At 43.5% G+C, this 17,220-nt stretch overlaps 1 protein-coding gene across 6 annotated transcripts in view; it reads left to right on the plus strand.

The window, feature by feature from the left end:
- LOC129711611 (MORN repeat-containing protein 1-like) overlaps window positions 1–17,220 on the plus strand; it is a 156,634-nt gene that overhangs the window by 14,796 nt on the left and 124,618 nt on the right. For all 6 annotated transcript variants that reach the window (XM_055659379.1, XM_055659382.1, XM_055659376.1 and 3 more), the window contains exon 7: window positions 15,627–15,723. In XM_055659379.1, coding sequence (XP_055515354.1) covers window positions 15,627–15,723 — 97 coding nt within the window. The remainder of the gene's footprint in view (window positions 1–15,626; window positions 15,724–17,220) is intronic.

Here is a 17,220-nt window from a genome sequence, read left to right on the forward strand (position 1 = left end):
TGAAGTAAGAATACCATATTTTGTACTAAAGTGCAGATTTGGTAACAGGCTTCAAACACGTGATTGCATGATCATTCTAATCCTGTGAGCCTGCGGCAGGCTCATGGAGCGGTGACAGGGTTCAGCTGGTTGGTACAATGGGGAAGTTCTTGTTGTGCAGTGATGAATAGGGAGGAGCTTGTGCTGTTGTGGTGTGGTGTAGAGTGAGGTTTTGATGCTGCGGAGCAATAAATAAGGGGAGGCATGCTGAGGCAGAGTGGTAAATGAGGAAGGGCCATGCTGCTTTGGTGTGATAATTAGGATGCGATAGTTGTGCTATGTTGATGTAAATAATGGTGCTGCACTCCTGTGGAACAGTGAATGGGGAGGACTGTGAGTTAGCATACTAAATATTGCGGGATTGTCCTCCTGTACGTGGGTAGGTTGAATTGTTATGATGGTAAATGGGGTGGTTTGCTACGGGGCAGTAAATGTTAGAGGAGGAGAGGGAGCTGCTGTTATGTTGGGGTATTATTCAAAGTGGTAAATGTGTAGAGGGGTGCGTTAATGCTGCGGGTCGGTGTTTACGCTTTGTGAATATTGATGGGAATAGAAACATAGAAACATAGAAAATAGGTGCAGGAGTAGGCCATTCGGCCCTTCGAGCCTGCACCGCCATTCAATATGATCATGGCTGATTATCCAACTCAGTATCCTGTACCTGCCTTCTCTCCATACCCCCTGATCCCTTTAGCCACAAGGGCCACATCTACAGTAACTCCCTCTTAAATATAGCCAATGAACTGGCCTCAACTACCTTCTGTGGCAGAGAATTCCACAGATTCACCACTCTCTGTGTAAAACATGTTTTTCTCATCTCGGTCCTAAAAGACTTCCCCCTTATCCTTAAACTGTGATCCCTTGTTCTGGACTTCCCCAACAGCGGGAACAATCTTCCTGCATCTAGCCTGTGCAACCCCTTAAGAATTTTGTAAGTTTCTATAAGATCCCCCCTCAATCTCCTAAATTCTAGCGAGTGATGAAGTGGAACCTCATGGAATGATATGTGGAATGAATTCCCGGAATAGACTGTGCAATGCATGGGAAAAGTCAGAGATGGATTGTTATATTCATCTTCTTCAGCTAGATTAGGCAAGTGCCCAGCTCATGCTCTTAAAGTAAGAAAAAAACAAAAGTGCATTCTTAAAGAGGTAGTCCTCAATTATTATATTTGTAACTATCTTTCATTTTGTTAACTTTATTTTTGGTTCCAGGTATGACAATTTTAGAAATTAATGGTAGCCGGGAACATCTCATAAATGGTAGACACAAAATGCTGGAGTAACTCAGCGGGACAGGCAGCATCTCTGGAGAGAAAGAATGTGTGACGTTTTGGGTCGAGACCCTTCTTCAGACTGAAGAAAGGTTTCGTCCCGAAAAGTCACCCATTCCTTCTCTCCAGAAATGCTGACTGTACTGCTGAGTTACTCCAGCATTTTGTGTCTACCTTCGATTTAAACCACCATCTGCAGTTCTTTCGTACACATCACATAAATGGTGATGTTCTATTGATGTGGAGATCCATTGCAGTTTGTTTACCATCGCAGCAGGTCCAAACCAGATGCCATCTCCATGGCCTAAACTCTTCTCTGGAGCACCTAACAGGAGTTGTGTTAAACTCCTATTTATCAACTATAGCTCTGCCTTCAACAGCATAATACCATCCAAACATATTTTTTCAGCCCCTTGCTATGCTCCCTATATACTCACGACTCTACGGCCAAACTTGGCTCTAATTCCATCTACAAGTTTGCAGATGACACCACTGTGGTGGACTGAATCATGAACAATGATTAGATGGAGTACAGGAAGGAGATAGAGAACTTAGAAACATGGTGTCAGGACAATAACCTTTCCCTCAATGTCATCAAGATGATGGAGCTAGTTATCGGCTTCAACAAGCATGGTGGAGTACATGCCCCAATCAGCGGCAATGGTACCAAAGTAGAAACGGTGGAGAGCTTCAAGTTCTTTGGCGTTAATATTACCAACTATCTGTTGTGGACTAAACATATTGATGCAACAGCCTAGAAGGAACATCAATGCCTGTACTTACTGAGGAGACAGGAAATTTGGCGATGCTCCATAGAAAGCATACTATTGGGTTGCATCACAGCATGGTTTGGGAACAGCTCTGCCCAAGACCGCAAGAAATTGCAGAGTTGTAGACATAACCCAACCATCACATAGGCCACACTGCCCACCATTGACTCCATCTACACTTCACGCTGCCTTGGAAAAGCAGCCAGCATAATCAAAGGCATCCCATCCTGGTCATTCCTCCATATCCCTTCTCCTATCTCCCTGCTCCAGCAGAAGGTACAGAAACTTAAAAGCACATTCCACCAAACACGAAAACAGCTTCTCCATTATCAGGCTTCAGGCTTCAGTAAGCTGGGGTACTATCCGATTCATCTCTACCCCATTGCGGACATTGGACTTTGTCTCTGGAACTGATGCACAATAATGCTGAGAACGATATTCTGCACTGTATCTTCCACTTTGCTCCACATAGATAATTGTACTTGTTTAAAGTATTATCTGATCTGTTTGGATAGCATACAAAACAAAGCTTTTCACTGTACCTCGGTACATGTGAGAATAATAAACCTAAGACTAAACCTAAACTAGCAATTCAAAAGCAGTCTTGGCTGGAATTAGAGGTTTGGCACACAACTAGTTAACTCCTGTAGGAGTGCGAATGCCTTTTGGCGTCATTGCCCACTCCAGGGTCCCTAGACGTCAGTAGTGCAGCTGTGTGGAGTGCGTGCAGGCATGAACACGTTACCTCACCATGGCACTGTGTATTCAATGCATGAATTCAGATTCTGGGCCTGATAACATCACTTTCCCATAGTACAATCACTTCTCCCTTCCCACCCTTAACTGGAACTGTGTGTGTGTGTGTTTGCTTCTGGGGTGTGGATGTTGCTGATGGGGATAAGGAGCGGAGTGTGAAGTATTAGTTTTATAGGTGTTTGAATATTCTGTGTTTGTGCAATGTTGATGAATTGAAGCATGTCAATGACCATAATGTGAAGTGTAAGGGAGTAATATACTCCCATTTTTTTTGTCGAGCGTTTCTCCCTCCTCTGCTGTTTAGTATGGTTCTCCTGTATACACTACATATAGTTTCCGGCCATTCCATGTCAGCTGACCCACCAGCTGCTTGGGTATCTCTCTCTAGCATCTTGCTGGTTCTCTTCCACATTTTCAAAAACTTTATTCCGTGCCTTCACTAGCAGCTCTGAACTCATGTCCATGTTCAGCACAAACTACCTTGTGCCCTCTCGAATAAAATGTAGAAGGCTTTATGTTTCCTCTTTAACTCTAAAAGTAGATCTATCTGTGATCTTGAACTTTAATCTTTGTGGCCAATTCTGTACGAGGAAGTCGAGGTGGTGAACGGCCTGTTGAAGCCAACTTCACACTGGTATTTCACCTCTCCCTTGCAGGAATTACCCCTTCCTGAGAAGGCTTAGGGAGTTCAGCATGTCCCTTACAACTCTCACCAATTTCTACAGATGCACCATGGAAAGCATTTTATCAGGATGCATCACAGCTTGGTTTGGGAACTGCTCCATCCAAGACCGCAAGAAATTGCAGCGAATTGTGGATATAGCCAGACCATCACATCAAACGTCTGAAGAAGGGTCTCGACCCGAGACGTCACCCATTTCTTCTCGCCAGAGATGCTGCCTGTCCTGCTGAGTTACTCCAGCTTTTGTGTCTATCTTCGGCTTAAACCAGCATCTGCAGTTCCTTCTTACACACAAACCATCCTCCCTTATATTGACTCCATTTATACCTCATGTTGCTTCGGCAAGGCCAGCAGCATAATAAGGACAAGTCGCACCATGGCCACTCCATCTTCTCCTCTCACACATCAGGAAAAAGCTATAGAAGTGTGAAAACACACACCTGCAGATTCAGGGACAGTTTCTTCCCTCTGTTAGCAGGCAACTGTATCATCCTATCACAACCAGCGAGCAGTGCTGAACTCTCTTTGGTGACCCTCACACTTTCCTTGATCGGACTTTGCTGGCTTTACCTTGCACTAATCGTCATTCCCTTATCATGTATCTATACACTGTAATTGACTCAATTGTAATCATGTATTGTCTTTCCGCTGACTGGATAGCACGCAACAAAAGCTTTTCACTGTACTTCGGTACACGTGACAATAAACTAAACTGAACTGCTAAACTAAACTGAGCTTCTGATCGACATACCCATTTTCAGGGATCTTACTCTCGATTAACCTTGAAGTGTCTGAGGACTAGTAGGAAGAATTGCTTGCTGCACTAAAACCCTTCATCAGCCCCTGCCCCATTCAGTGATCCACACCCATCCTGTTATCATGTATTTGTAGCCTGAGTATTCCTCTTCCATTTTTCTAAACTTGTAGTAAGTACAATTGCTTGCGGGCAAACTCCCCTAGGGACCAATAATTAAAATATATGTAACGTGATATTTTAGCTTGACGTTGCCGGCAGGGAAAGGTTTACCAGTAAATCACTCTGCATTTCTGCATCATTCCATCATTCTTAAAGTCCCAGGGTAGCAACAGCATTGCAATCTTGGCCAGAATGCATTTCGTTGTCTCTGTACTGTACGCTGACAATGACAATTAAAATTGAATCTGAATCTGAATTCTCCACTGATGTGCAAGCAGGTCCTGGTAGAACTGTGAACACCTCTTTGTAATTGTGTGGACGTTTGGGAGCCATACGATCACTGGCGATTTACACTTGCGCTCTGATGTAAGACGTAATGTGTAGGAAGGAACTGCAGATACTGGTTTAAACCGAAGATAGACACAAAATGCTGGACTAACTCAATGGGACAGGCAGCATCTCTGGGTAGAAGGAATGGGTGAAGTTTAGGGTCTGAAGAAAGATCTTGACTCAAAACGTCACCCATTCCTTCTCTCCAGAGATGCTGTCTGTCCCATTGAGTTATTCCAGCATTTTGTGTCTATCTCTGGTGTATGACTCCTGATGTGGGGCTCCCGATGGAGGCTACTGGCAGAGAACAAATTTCCACTGGTTTCTCAACTGCTACACTGGGTAATATGCCCACTTAACTGGGCCATGATAGTTGAGTCAGCTGCTTCAATTGGATGGAGAAGAATAGCAGTGGGAGAAAGATAATGTAAGATGGCATGAAAGCCATTGACCTGAGGCCACAAAGTTAAGATACTTAGTAAAACAACCAAATGAAGAAAATGTGTAGTAGGCAACATTTTAATCCAAAAGTGTTGTGAAAGTAGATTCAATAGTAACTTTCAAAATGTAGTTAAATAAATATTTATTTTAAATGTGGGATTTTGGGGAGAGGTCAGGGGATTAGGACAAATCAGATGACTTTCCGAATAGACACTCAAGTCAGTGGCAGCTCCTTCCCATTTCAGCTGAGACCCACTGACCTGACAAAGACCATGGAGCAAGTTGACGACCTTTCTAATCTACTGGCCCACATTAATATTCAGTAAATGTATGGCTCACATTTAGTTTAGTTTAGAGATACAGCACGGAAACAGGCCCTTCAGCTCTCTTGAGTCTGCACCGACCAGCGGTCCCCACAAGTTAACATCATCCTACACACACGAGGGACAATTTACACTTATACCAAGCCAATTTACCGACGTACCTGTACATCTTTGGAGTGTGGGAGGAAACCCAAGATCTCAGAGAAAACTCACACATGTCACAGGGAGAACGTACTGTAGAAACTCCGTACAGACAACCCCCGTAGTCAGGATTGAATCCGGGATCGAACCCGGTGCTGCAAGCACTGTATGGCAGCAACTCTACCACTGTGCCATTGTGCCATCCTTAACATTTAACATTATAACAAAATCTCTTCAATGTAACCTGCTTGATTGTAACTTCTTTCAGCTTCTCCACCCTCCCAACAAATCTGTGCTGTTCTAAGTGCGATAGGCATTGTGATTTTCTGATTTTCGAATTCCTGAATAATTGCACCTGCAAAATTGTGTATTGGCTTGTTCATTATGGAGTTATGCAGCCCAACAATACAAGTGATCTGAATAAGTGTAAGGAATTCAAAGGCAATTTGGCCATTTGCTTTAGTGGCTGTATCATTTCAACCACGTGTGTGACGTTCGGCTCCTTTGCACAGTGATATGCAGTAACCCCTCCCAGCCGACATTCCCTTGATAGTTTTGTCTCTTTATCAAGAATAGTATTCAAACAAATCAGCAAAAAAATAAGAGACAATGGGGTAACAGCAAGCAAATCCTACCTCTGGTCTTGCTTTACAGCTCTTTACATGAAGATGCTCTGCTTGTCTGTATTGCTGACTGTGGGGCTTTGAATTTTTTTTTTGCAAAGCACTTAACAAAACAATTCTGTAATAATCCAATGACTGGGTAATGAATCATCTCGAGTACTAACGTCTGGGGCTGTAAAGTTTTGTAGGACGAAATGCTATCCACCTATAAAAATGAGCGCTAGGATTTGCTGCAAGTATGTCTCTGTGTGTTGGTTGCCGAAGACTAATGCAAACAGCACTTAATCATTGAGAAACGTTTGGCTGCACTATGACAAGTGGATGAACGCAATGCAAATTTATGCTGATAGTTGGCCTTCACGTTTTTAGCTATAATTTCTGCTTCCTTCGAACCTCCCTCTGAAGGTCAAAGTGATGGGGATTGATGTAAATCTCCTGTCATTTATGCAACGATTGCTATCATTCTTATCAGGGTTTTAATATTTTGAACTCGCTTCACATTTCCCCCTTCCTAGGGCCATCAGCTTCCCACAAGGAAAGTACTGATGTCCATTCCAGGACAGAGATTAGGCCAGAAATAGTCAAAGACTGTGAATCGTTGGTGATAGCTAAGCACGTGTGGTCCCTCTTAATGCTAGTTATTGGATGTGAAACTCATTGAAGATGTGATAAAGATCTTTCCACCCTTTCAAAAACGTTTTCAAACTGAACTGGTGATTATTGTTGATTTCTGTTGGGCAACATGCAAAATCTACACATTTGGAAAATTATAAAGATTAGGTAGTAGAATTAAAAATTAGTGCTAAATTGTGCCCCACTCAAAATGGTGAAATTTGTCAAAAGGAGACTTGAAACAGCTTTCTCAACATGATCATGGTAAATCAGGACAGCTGTTGATGCTTTGCTGCCATCAGGATGCACCATCAAGGCATACTCTCATGGCAGCCTGGCCAGATAGCAGCACATACATACATCCTGGCTGCCATAGGAGAGTGAGAGGCTGCAGAGAAAGAAACTCACTGACATAAACATAGAACTGCCAGTCAATGAGCTACATGCTACATTCACCCATACAGAATGGGAGAGGTTGAGGAGTGAGATTGTGTACCCAGAGGACGAAGACTCACATTAGATGAGTTTGCAGGGGGCAGCTAGAACTGTCTCATCCAGGTATGAGAATGGAGCAATGTCGATCACAATCTTGTGTCAAAATGAGGTGCCCCTCTGCTACCCACTCCTCTCCCCCTTTTGCTGGAAAACTATCATTAGGGGCAAAAGAAGTGGGTGGAACATGAAAAGATGAAGAAGCAGGTGGAAGGAGAGGGAATCATAATGTACTGTAGATGGCCAGAATTCATCATTGCTCCTTAGGAGACAATAGCCTTACATTGACTGCCTGAGAAGACATGAGCTTACAAATGCATTTTATATCAGATACAACCAGGTAGGATGCTGTGTCTCTGAAGATTCACAAGATCTCCCACTCTTCCTGAGTGCCCTACATCGTCTGCAATCTTCAGCAATAGAGTACTGTCATCGCAAAAGCACCTATTGAAGGACCAGCTCAGCAGCTAAAGGTTGCAAAAGATCACACTGTCATAACACACTCTGTGGACTCAGCGCTTCAACTCCCCCTCCCATTCCGAGTCCGACCTTTCTGTCCTGTGCCTCCTCCATGACCAGAGTGAGGCCCACCATAAATTGGAGGAGCAGCACCTCATATTTCGCTTGGGCAGTTTACACCCCAGCAGTATGAACATTGACTTCTCCAATTTCAGGTAGTCCCTGCTTTAGAAACATAGACAATAGGTGCAGGAGGTGGCCATTCGGCCCTTCGATTGTGATCATGGCTGATCATACCCTATCAATAACCCATGCCTGCCTTCTCCCCATTTCCCTTGACTCCACTAGCCCCTAGAGGTCTATCTAACTCTCTCTTAAATCCATCCAGTGACTTGGCCTCCACTGCTCTCTGTGGCAGGGCTTTCCCCTCCCCTTCTCAGCTCTCCCTCAGCCCACTGCCTCTGCCCCTTGCTTTCTTCTTCCCCAGCCCCCCTCCACCCTCAAATCACTATGAAGAAGGGTCTTGCCTATAAACGTTGCCTATTTCCTTCGCTCCATAAATGCTGAGTTTCTCCAGCATTTTTGTCTACGTGTGGACTAGAACTGTCAGTTGTGATCTCCTGATGTCATGAAAGCACCCCTTAACAATAAGGAAGGCAACAAATTAGCGCAATGTTCTTCCAATTCTGCGGAGATTGTTGCGCAATAACAATTGTACGGAGCTCTGAACTTCAATTTACTGGTGAAATTATATATTACACAAATTACAATGTCAATAGGTTTGTGCCTGATGCCAGGAAAGTCAGGAGCACTAATACGGATCAAACCAAATGTGCCTGGACCAATTTCGTGATTGGCATAAAATCAATTTCGGATCACAAAGTGTTTCTAAAGCCATTTGTAATCAAATTTCCAGACATACATTCTCCAAACTTACAGGACAGTGAGTTAGCTTTCTGCCCTATACACTCAGGTTAATGGGGTGAGAGTGACTCCTGTGATGCATGTGAGTGTCCAACATGAATTTTACTTCGGAGTCACGTGAGTGACTATGTGAAGAACCCGCCAGGACGCATGCGTGTCAATATCGCTACACGCATTGCGAAACGACAGGCGGGGTGGAACGATGTTCCCCCGTAGCGGCAAGTTTAAAAGCCGAGACCGACAAGGAAGCGAGTTACTCTGCGGTTGTTGTTATTTCCCGTACTGTTTCACAGGTGGGAAAACGATGGATAAAACCAAAAAGTCGACTAGAGCTGCAACAAAGCTGGTTGGGGAGGACCGCGGAGTTGCGGGCAGCCAGCAGCGGCTGATGGCACTTGAATCACCAGTAGTGGGATCAGCTGTGCCCAACTTCGCCCCCGCGCCGGCCAGAACAACACCGCGGCCGGGCGGGAAGGCAAAACGGAAAACTAACAGAGCTGTTGACTCTGATGAGTCCGACTTTGAGGAGATGCCGCGAGCGGCCAGCGACCGTGAGCGCTGGAGCCGAATGGAGCGGCTTATGGAGCAGATGCTCCAACGTGACAGACTCCGGGAGATGGAGTCTAGTCACCATGAGTTATACAAAACACCCACAGCAGCACCTTACGTAGGGCTGCACAGTGCATCTCCCTCGTCAGAGGGGAGTACTGGGGGTCAATTCTGGGCTGACCCTGAAGGGGGGTTTGCTGAACAAACAAGTGTGCAGGGGGTGCAGGAAGGAGAAAACCTACTGGACATGGTGTCCAAATACATACAGCCAGATCAGACTGGAAAAAATCTAGAACAAAAACTAGCATCCAGCATTGATTTCCTATCATTCAAGCAACTACAGGAACAGGCTATGATGGACACCACTGCCAAATATTTGGCACCAGGAAATTGTGTATTCCTGAATGTTCCAGTGGTGAACAATTGTATTTGGAAACACGTCGGAGCAGGAGTTAGAAGCCTGGACGTAAAACTCCAGAAAGTACTAAAATTACTAACAGCAGGGATCACAGCATTCGCTCGCACAGTGGATGAGAAAGAAATGTCGCAAGAGCAACAGGATGCACTGGCACTCTTCTGCAATACGCAGTATGAGATCAATACTATCAGAAAGAATGCCATCCGACCTGCCTTAAATCCAAAGTTCGCAGGCCTGTGCAAACCTGGAGACACAAAGCCACCAATATTATTATTTGGGGGCAACCTGTCCAAACAGGTTAAGGAGCTCGATGAGGAGGCAAAAACCCTGGGGCTCAAAAAGGCGACAACAGGAAGGACCTCCTACACTCAAAGACAGCACCCTTACGCAGCCACCAGCAGAGCAAGACAATCAGAAGCTGGTGAAAGCTCAAAGGCCGGACATACAGGACAGCGGTCTTTTTTAGGCCATGGCCCAGACCGGCCTTCGTGGAAAATGCGCAAACCCCAAACCCAAACCCAGACACTGGCGCCTCAACCTCCTCGAAGACTACACAGGAAGAAGTAAACTTTCCACTGGTAACCATGGAGGTAGGTGGGTCTGGTCCCTTACAAATTATAGGAAGTGTGGATAATACACATATCGGTGGGAGATTACACTTCTTTTGGGAGGCATGGAGTGCATTAACAACAGACACTTATATCCTAAACAGTATCCAGGGATATACCATTGAATTTGTGCACAAAAATAGCCCCCCAGTTCAGCATGTACCGAACCGAACGTTCGTACTTTCACGAAAAGAAAAATTGGAAGCACATGCTGAACTGGTGAGACTCCACGCTAAGGGGGTTATTGAAAAAACCCAACACGATTCTCTGGAATTTGTGTCTAATATCTTTACCAAAAACAAAAAAGATGGTGGTTGTCGCATCATCATAGATTTGACCAAATTGAATACATTTGTGCAGTATATTCATTTCAAAATGGAAACCTTTGTTACTGCCAAACAATTGATTTCCACAGGCTACTTCATGGCTAGCATCGACCTAAAAGATGCTTACTATTCAGTGCCTATACGGACTGATCACAGACGTTATTTAAAATTCAACTGGATGGGGCAGCTTGGCAGTATAGAGCTCTACCCAATGGCTTAACATCAGCCCCCAGGCTGTTTACCAAAATTTTGAAACCAGCCCTAGCGTTTCTTCGGAAACAAAAACATATGGTCATGGCCTATCTAGATGACATATTGATTGTGGGCTAAACTTTGGAATTAGCTAAACTAGCTGTATCAGCCACCAAACAATTGTTTGAGAAACTGGGGTTTATCATCCATCCAGTTAAACCTAAACTAACGCCTTCCACCATAATGGATTATTTGGGGTTCACAATTGACTAAGTTCACATGTCGGTGACTTTACCAAAGGACAAGGCTACAGTCTTAACTGAGGCCTGCAACAACCTCATTGACATCAGTGAACCACCTATTAGATTGGTAGCAAGGGTAATTGGCAAAATAGTGGCTGCTTTTTCAGCCACACAATTTGGACCTTTGTATTACCAAAATGTACAAAGGGCAAAAATACAAGCACTCAAAATTAATGCTGGTCATTTCGACAGACCAATGAAGCTATCAATCAAAGCAATTATGGAATTAAATTGTTGGAGGGATAACATTCGGCATTGTTCCAGCCCTATCATTGTCAGCAACCCCTCAGGCCTCATAAAATCTAAGAATTTAGGGCTTACGCTATAGATGATGGTCTCTGTATAATAAGACATTTATTGTTATGCAGTTGTACAGGCCTCATAAAATCAAGAATTTAGGGCTTACCCTATGATGGTCTCTGTATAATAAGACATTTATTGTTATACATAGAGAACACCAAAAATATCAGAAGCAATGAGATGGCACTACTAATCAGCCACAAACAACCCCACAAAAAGGTGTCGGTTCAAACTATTTCCCGATGGCTGAAACAGGTTTTAACAACAGCTGGGTGGATACTAACATATTCAAATCTCATTCCACCAGGGCTGCAGCTACATCGGCAGCTATGGAATTGGACGTACCGATGGACCAAATCCTGGAGACAGCAGGATGGTCTAGGGAAAAAACGTTCCAACAATTCTACTATAAACCAGTGGTTAAACCTGGAACTTTTGCAGAAACAATTTTAAGTTCTGTATTATGATTTCACCCCATGAAATAGGGGCTATAATTTGTTGTTAATAAATTTATCATGGGTTTTCAATGTCGGATTCATGTTTAAATATGTTAACACAATTCCTCCCTTAGTCAATTAAAGCAGATGTGATGCATGGACTCGTTTCCACGGCATTAAATCACAGAGCTTTGAAATCTTCACGTAGTCACTCACGTGACTCCGAAGTAAAATAGTAAGATTAAATGAGAATTTACCAGTTCAAAGTTTGATCGTCATTTTATGAGGAGTAACGTTGAGGGATTACGTGCCCTCCTCCGCTCCCACCCTTGATCATAAAGTTCAACTGGTATCCTCTTCTCTAATCTTACTATGTTCAGTCATTACTGTTATCTGTGATTTCACACCGCTGCTTTGAAGAATGACACGCATGCTTCCTGGCGGGTTCTTCACGTAATCCCTCAACGTTACTCCTCATAAAATGACGATCAAACTTCGAACTGGTAAGTTCTCGTTTAATCTTACTATTAACTGGACAATTCGTCCCTCTGAATTTACAGCAGGTATCATCGGAAAACCTATCTGAGTTTTATATGATGTGGGGAACGTAAGAATGATGTGACGGATAATAATCTCCGAGGCCGTCAGTCAGATATGTAATTAATGCAGTGCGCACTAATCTGCCATGACCAAACTGGGTATTCCCATTATTAACCTGGTATTCATATGTTGTAAAAATTGTCCATTCCATCATCTCTAACTTTGTCTTTTTGTGTATCAAGACATGAAGACAAACATTCCTTTTAATTGCTCAGCGAAAGGGTTGAAGTTTTGAAAATAAAATCTGAGATGTACTAAATCGTAGAAGATGATCATATATCATAAATCATATTCCTAAGTGCTGAATTTCTTGTCAAGGGGATGTGTCAGCATTTATTACAGATCCCTGTGTCCATGTGAATATAACGGTGAGCTGCTTTCATGAACCTCTGCAGTCCCTCTGATGTGTTCAATGCTACTAAGCAGGGGATTCCAAAACTTAGGCCCGACAGTTGTGAGGTAACAACAACATATTTTTTAAAGTCAAGACAAAATCTCAGAAGAGAACTGCAGGTGGTGGATTTCCATGTGCCTGCTGCTCTTGTCATAAGTGATAGAGGTCATGGATGGAAGTCGTAGTTGTAAAAGCCTCAGCAAGTATTTGGAATGCATTTTGTAGCTGGTATATTTACAGTTCATGGTATGCCCATGCTGGTTGCAGTGTTTGTTTAGACTGAGAGTGATGGGCAGAGGATCTGGAAATATCTACTCTACCCCCATTATCCTTAAATTGTTTATATTTTTTTTAAATGCCTCTCCACTTTCCTTTTAAAAAATCTTAAAGTCTCCCAACTCGTAGCAGCTTGTGGTGAAGCATTCCACACTCAAATAACCATCTGTGTGGGGAAAAGAAAACATTCTTCAAGCTTTCCTCTTCATTCTTCTAAATTTTTGGAATGGATTCCTTTCAAAGAATTCCCTCTCAGCCATATGTTTCCTTGCATTTATGTGAGTGAAAATATTCCAGGGAGTGCATTTGCGTTCCTCTGTGTTCTGTTCCATGGACGCAAGGGTATTTAAATATGTAACAAAGGTTGAGAATGGAGAGAATATTCAAATGTAGCTGCCACTAATGTTTCAGTTTCTAAGCATTCTACTTATGTACTGTCTTTACTTTCCTGCTCCTTAGAGAGATAAATGATATCCCATCTCTCTCACAACCAGGGTGTAGTAACCCTGTGGTAGAGTGGAACCATAATTCTGACTTCCTTCTCTTAATGTATCCCAGTGCCTGTAAGACTGTAAAGAACAGGTTGGGGTTCTCTCTGGATTCGCAAAGCTTCAACTCCAATTAACTTTTCATCCCTTGTAAGTGGACTTGACCCTCATCTCCATTTGATGCAATCATTCCTATGCTCTTCCTCATTCCATCTCCCTGCCCCCACCAAAATCTCTCCAACAACCTCCCCAACTGTAACAGATCCAAAGACAAATAATTAGCTCCTCAAACTTCTCAATGGTAGATCATAATATCTTAAGTGATAGGAGTAGAATTAGGCCATTCGGCCTATCAAGTCTACACCGCCATTCAATCATGGCTGATCTATCTCTCCCTTCTAACCCCATACTCCTGCCTTATCCCCACATTCTCTGACACGCGTACTAATCAAGAATCTATCTATCCCTGCCTTAAATATATCCACTGACTTTGCCTGCACAGTGGCAAAGAATTCTATGGATTCACCACCCTCTGACTAAAGAAATTCCTCCTCATCTCCTTCCTAAAAGAATGTCCTTTAATTCTGAGGCTATGACCTCTAGTCCTAGACTCTCCCCTCTAGTCCCACATCCTCCCCACATCCACTCTATGGATCTGGTAGGGAAAGGGGTTTTGTGCATGCAGAGTTCTATCACACACAACTTGGGCTTCGTGTACAATTGAGCCGAGTTCATCAGGAACCACAGTGCATCCCCTGCGCTTATTTTAGAATATATGAAGCTCAGGATGTTTTGCTGAATCTACACGTAAGCCTCAGGTGAACTAGAGCCTGAGCACTGGGTGTACGTTTGGTCCTAATGAACTTAAGGAAAAACAACATTGACAGGGGGCTGTCTAACTTTGGTTCGGATTTCAAAGCAGATGTTTTATTACTCTTTCCAAATGTTTGGAATGCAGAGGGTTTTTTATCTTGCTTGTATTCTGCCAGTTTACCCAGAGGAGCTTTGCTCTTGTCTGCACCTATTGTCAGATGTGGCACTTTAATATGGGAGGAGAGTCCTCTCACCTGTGAAATTTTAGGCAATGAAGTTGAAGAAAATGTGTTCCCTATATATTTCAGTCTCTCAGGAGAAGCTTGTTTGTTTTATCTCCCTGGACCTTTCTTTCTGGAATATCACTGAACATTAGCCTGGTGTTATTTACAGGCTGAATCATGACTGTACATAAACATCCTGCATGTGTTGAAAGACACACAAACAGCTGCCGGCCACATACCATTTATTACCAGAGTTGCTTTGGAAACCGCCGATACTTTTGTTGTGCGCCGAGGCCAGGTGGCACAATATGTTCCAGCTCTGCTCTTTCACTCCTGGGCATTGAATCTAATGCCAACAAGCCAAGCCAGGTAAAACGAGGCATGCCCAGCAAAACACATTCATTGGAAATCAGCCTCAATAAATAGGCAGTAGAGTTGCTGCCTTATAGCGCCAGGCACCCAGGTTCCATCCTGACTACGGGTGCTGTCTGTTTGTACGGAGTTTGTACCTTCTCCCTGCGACCAGCTTGGTTTTCTTCCGGGTGCTCCGGTTTCCTCCCACACTCCAAAGATATACAGGTTTGTAGGTTAATTGGCTTCCTCAAAATTATTCCTAGTGTGTAGGATAGTGCTAGTGTGCGGAGATAGCTGGTCAGCATGAACTTGGTTGGCCGAACGGCCTGTTTCGACGCTATGTCTAAACTAAAAAATGAACATAAAACAACAAGTAAGTGGAAAAACTAAGGAAGAACTAATTTGATTAAATGGGTTTCAGAACAACAAAGGGATCTATGGATACTGGAAGAAACAGCCCAAGCAATTGCTCGGTCTTTTACAATACTGTAAAAATCTGCACGAAATTAATCTCCACACTCAAATGGACAACATAAACCAATGATTAAATCCTTACAATTTCAGGGACAATGGCGAAATGGCCTGTTTAATGGACAAGGTTCCATCATTCACTGCAGCGGTATGGTTTATGATGGAATGTGGATCAATGGACGTCCTGCCAGTGAGTACATTTCAGACTCCATTTGCAGTTGTGTGTGTTATGTGAACTATACAGTTACTGAATAACAATCGTAGAACATAGAACAGTACAGCACAAGAACACGTCCTTCGGCCTACATTATGTGTGCCAAACATGATGGCAAGACCAAGTATCTACCTGCATGTCCCTCAATTCCCTGCATGTCCACGTGTCTATCCAAAAGTCTCTTATATGCCACTATCGGATCTGCCTCCACCACCACCCCGCCAGCGCATTCCAGGCACTCACCAACCTCTGTGTAAATAAAAACCTCCTGTAAGCTTTGTTCGTCACACCTTTAAGCTATGCCGTCTAGTATTTAATTTTTACATCCTGGGAATGTGAACGTGATGATGAATACGAAGAGATATAGATTTGGATCATAATGTAAAAGGCATGGACACAAGGAAAAGCATGGGAACTATAGACCGGTATAGAACATACTGCATATGCCACCTAATATGGTAGGTAAGTTATTGGAGAGGATTCTGAGGAATAAGATATATATGCATTTGGATAAGGGGAAGCTGATGAGGGATAGTCAGCAATTTTGTATATGATAGTAGTGTTTTATGAATTAGATTGAGCTCTTTGAAGAGGTAACACGTAAGAGATTAGTATACAAACTTAAAGCACACGGCATTGGGGGTTCAGTATTGATGTGGATAGAGAACTGGCTGGCAAACAGGAAGCAAAGAGTAGGAGTAAACGGGTCCTTTTCACAATGGCGAGCAGTGACTAGTGGGGTACCGCAAGGCTCAGTGCTGGGACCCCAGCTATTTACAATATATATTAATGATCTGGATGAGGGAATTGAAGGCAATATCTCCAAGTTTGCGGATGACACTAAGCTGGGGGGCAGTGTTAGCTGGGAGGAGGATGCTAGGAGACTGCAAGGGGACTTGGATAGGCTGGGTGAGTGGGCAAAGGTTTGGCAGATGCAGTATAATGTAGATAAATGTGAGGTTATCCATTTTGGTGGCAAAAACAGGAAAGCAGACTATTATCTAAATGGTGGCCGATTAGGAAAAGGGGAGATGCAGCGAGACCTGGGTGTCATGGTACACCAGTCATTGAAAGTAGGCATGCAGGTGCAGCAGGCAGTGAAGAAAGCAAATGGTATGTTGGCTTTCATAGCAAAAGGATTTGCGTATAGGAGCAGGGAGGTTCTACTGCGGTTGTATAGGGTCTTGGTGAGACCACACCTGGAGTATTGCATACAGTTTTGGTCTCGAAATCTGAGGAAGGACATTATTGCCATAGAGGGAGTGCAGAGAAGGTTCACCAGACTGATTCCTGGGATGTCGGGACTGTCTTATGAAGAAAGACTGGATAGACTTGGTTTATACTCTCTAGAATTTAGGAGATTGAGAGGGGATCTTATAGAAACTTACAAAATTCTTGAGGGGTTGGACAGGCTAGATGCAGGAAGATTGTTCCCGATGTTGGGGAAGTCCAGGACAAGGGGTCACAGCTTAA

The sequence above is a fragment of the Leucoraja erinacea genome, chromosome 30 (genome assembly GCF_028641065.1).
Source record: "Leucoraja erinacea ecotype New England chromosome 30, Leri_hhj_1, whole genome shotgun sequence".
Taxonomy (NCBI): Eukaryota; Metazoa; Chordata; class Chondrichthyes; order Rajiformes; family Rajidae; genus Leucoraja; species Leucoraja erinaceus.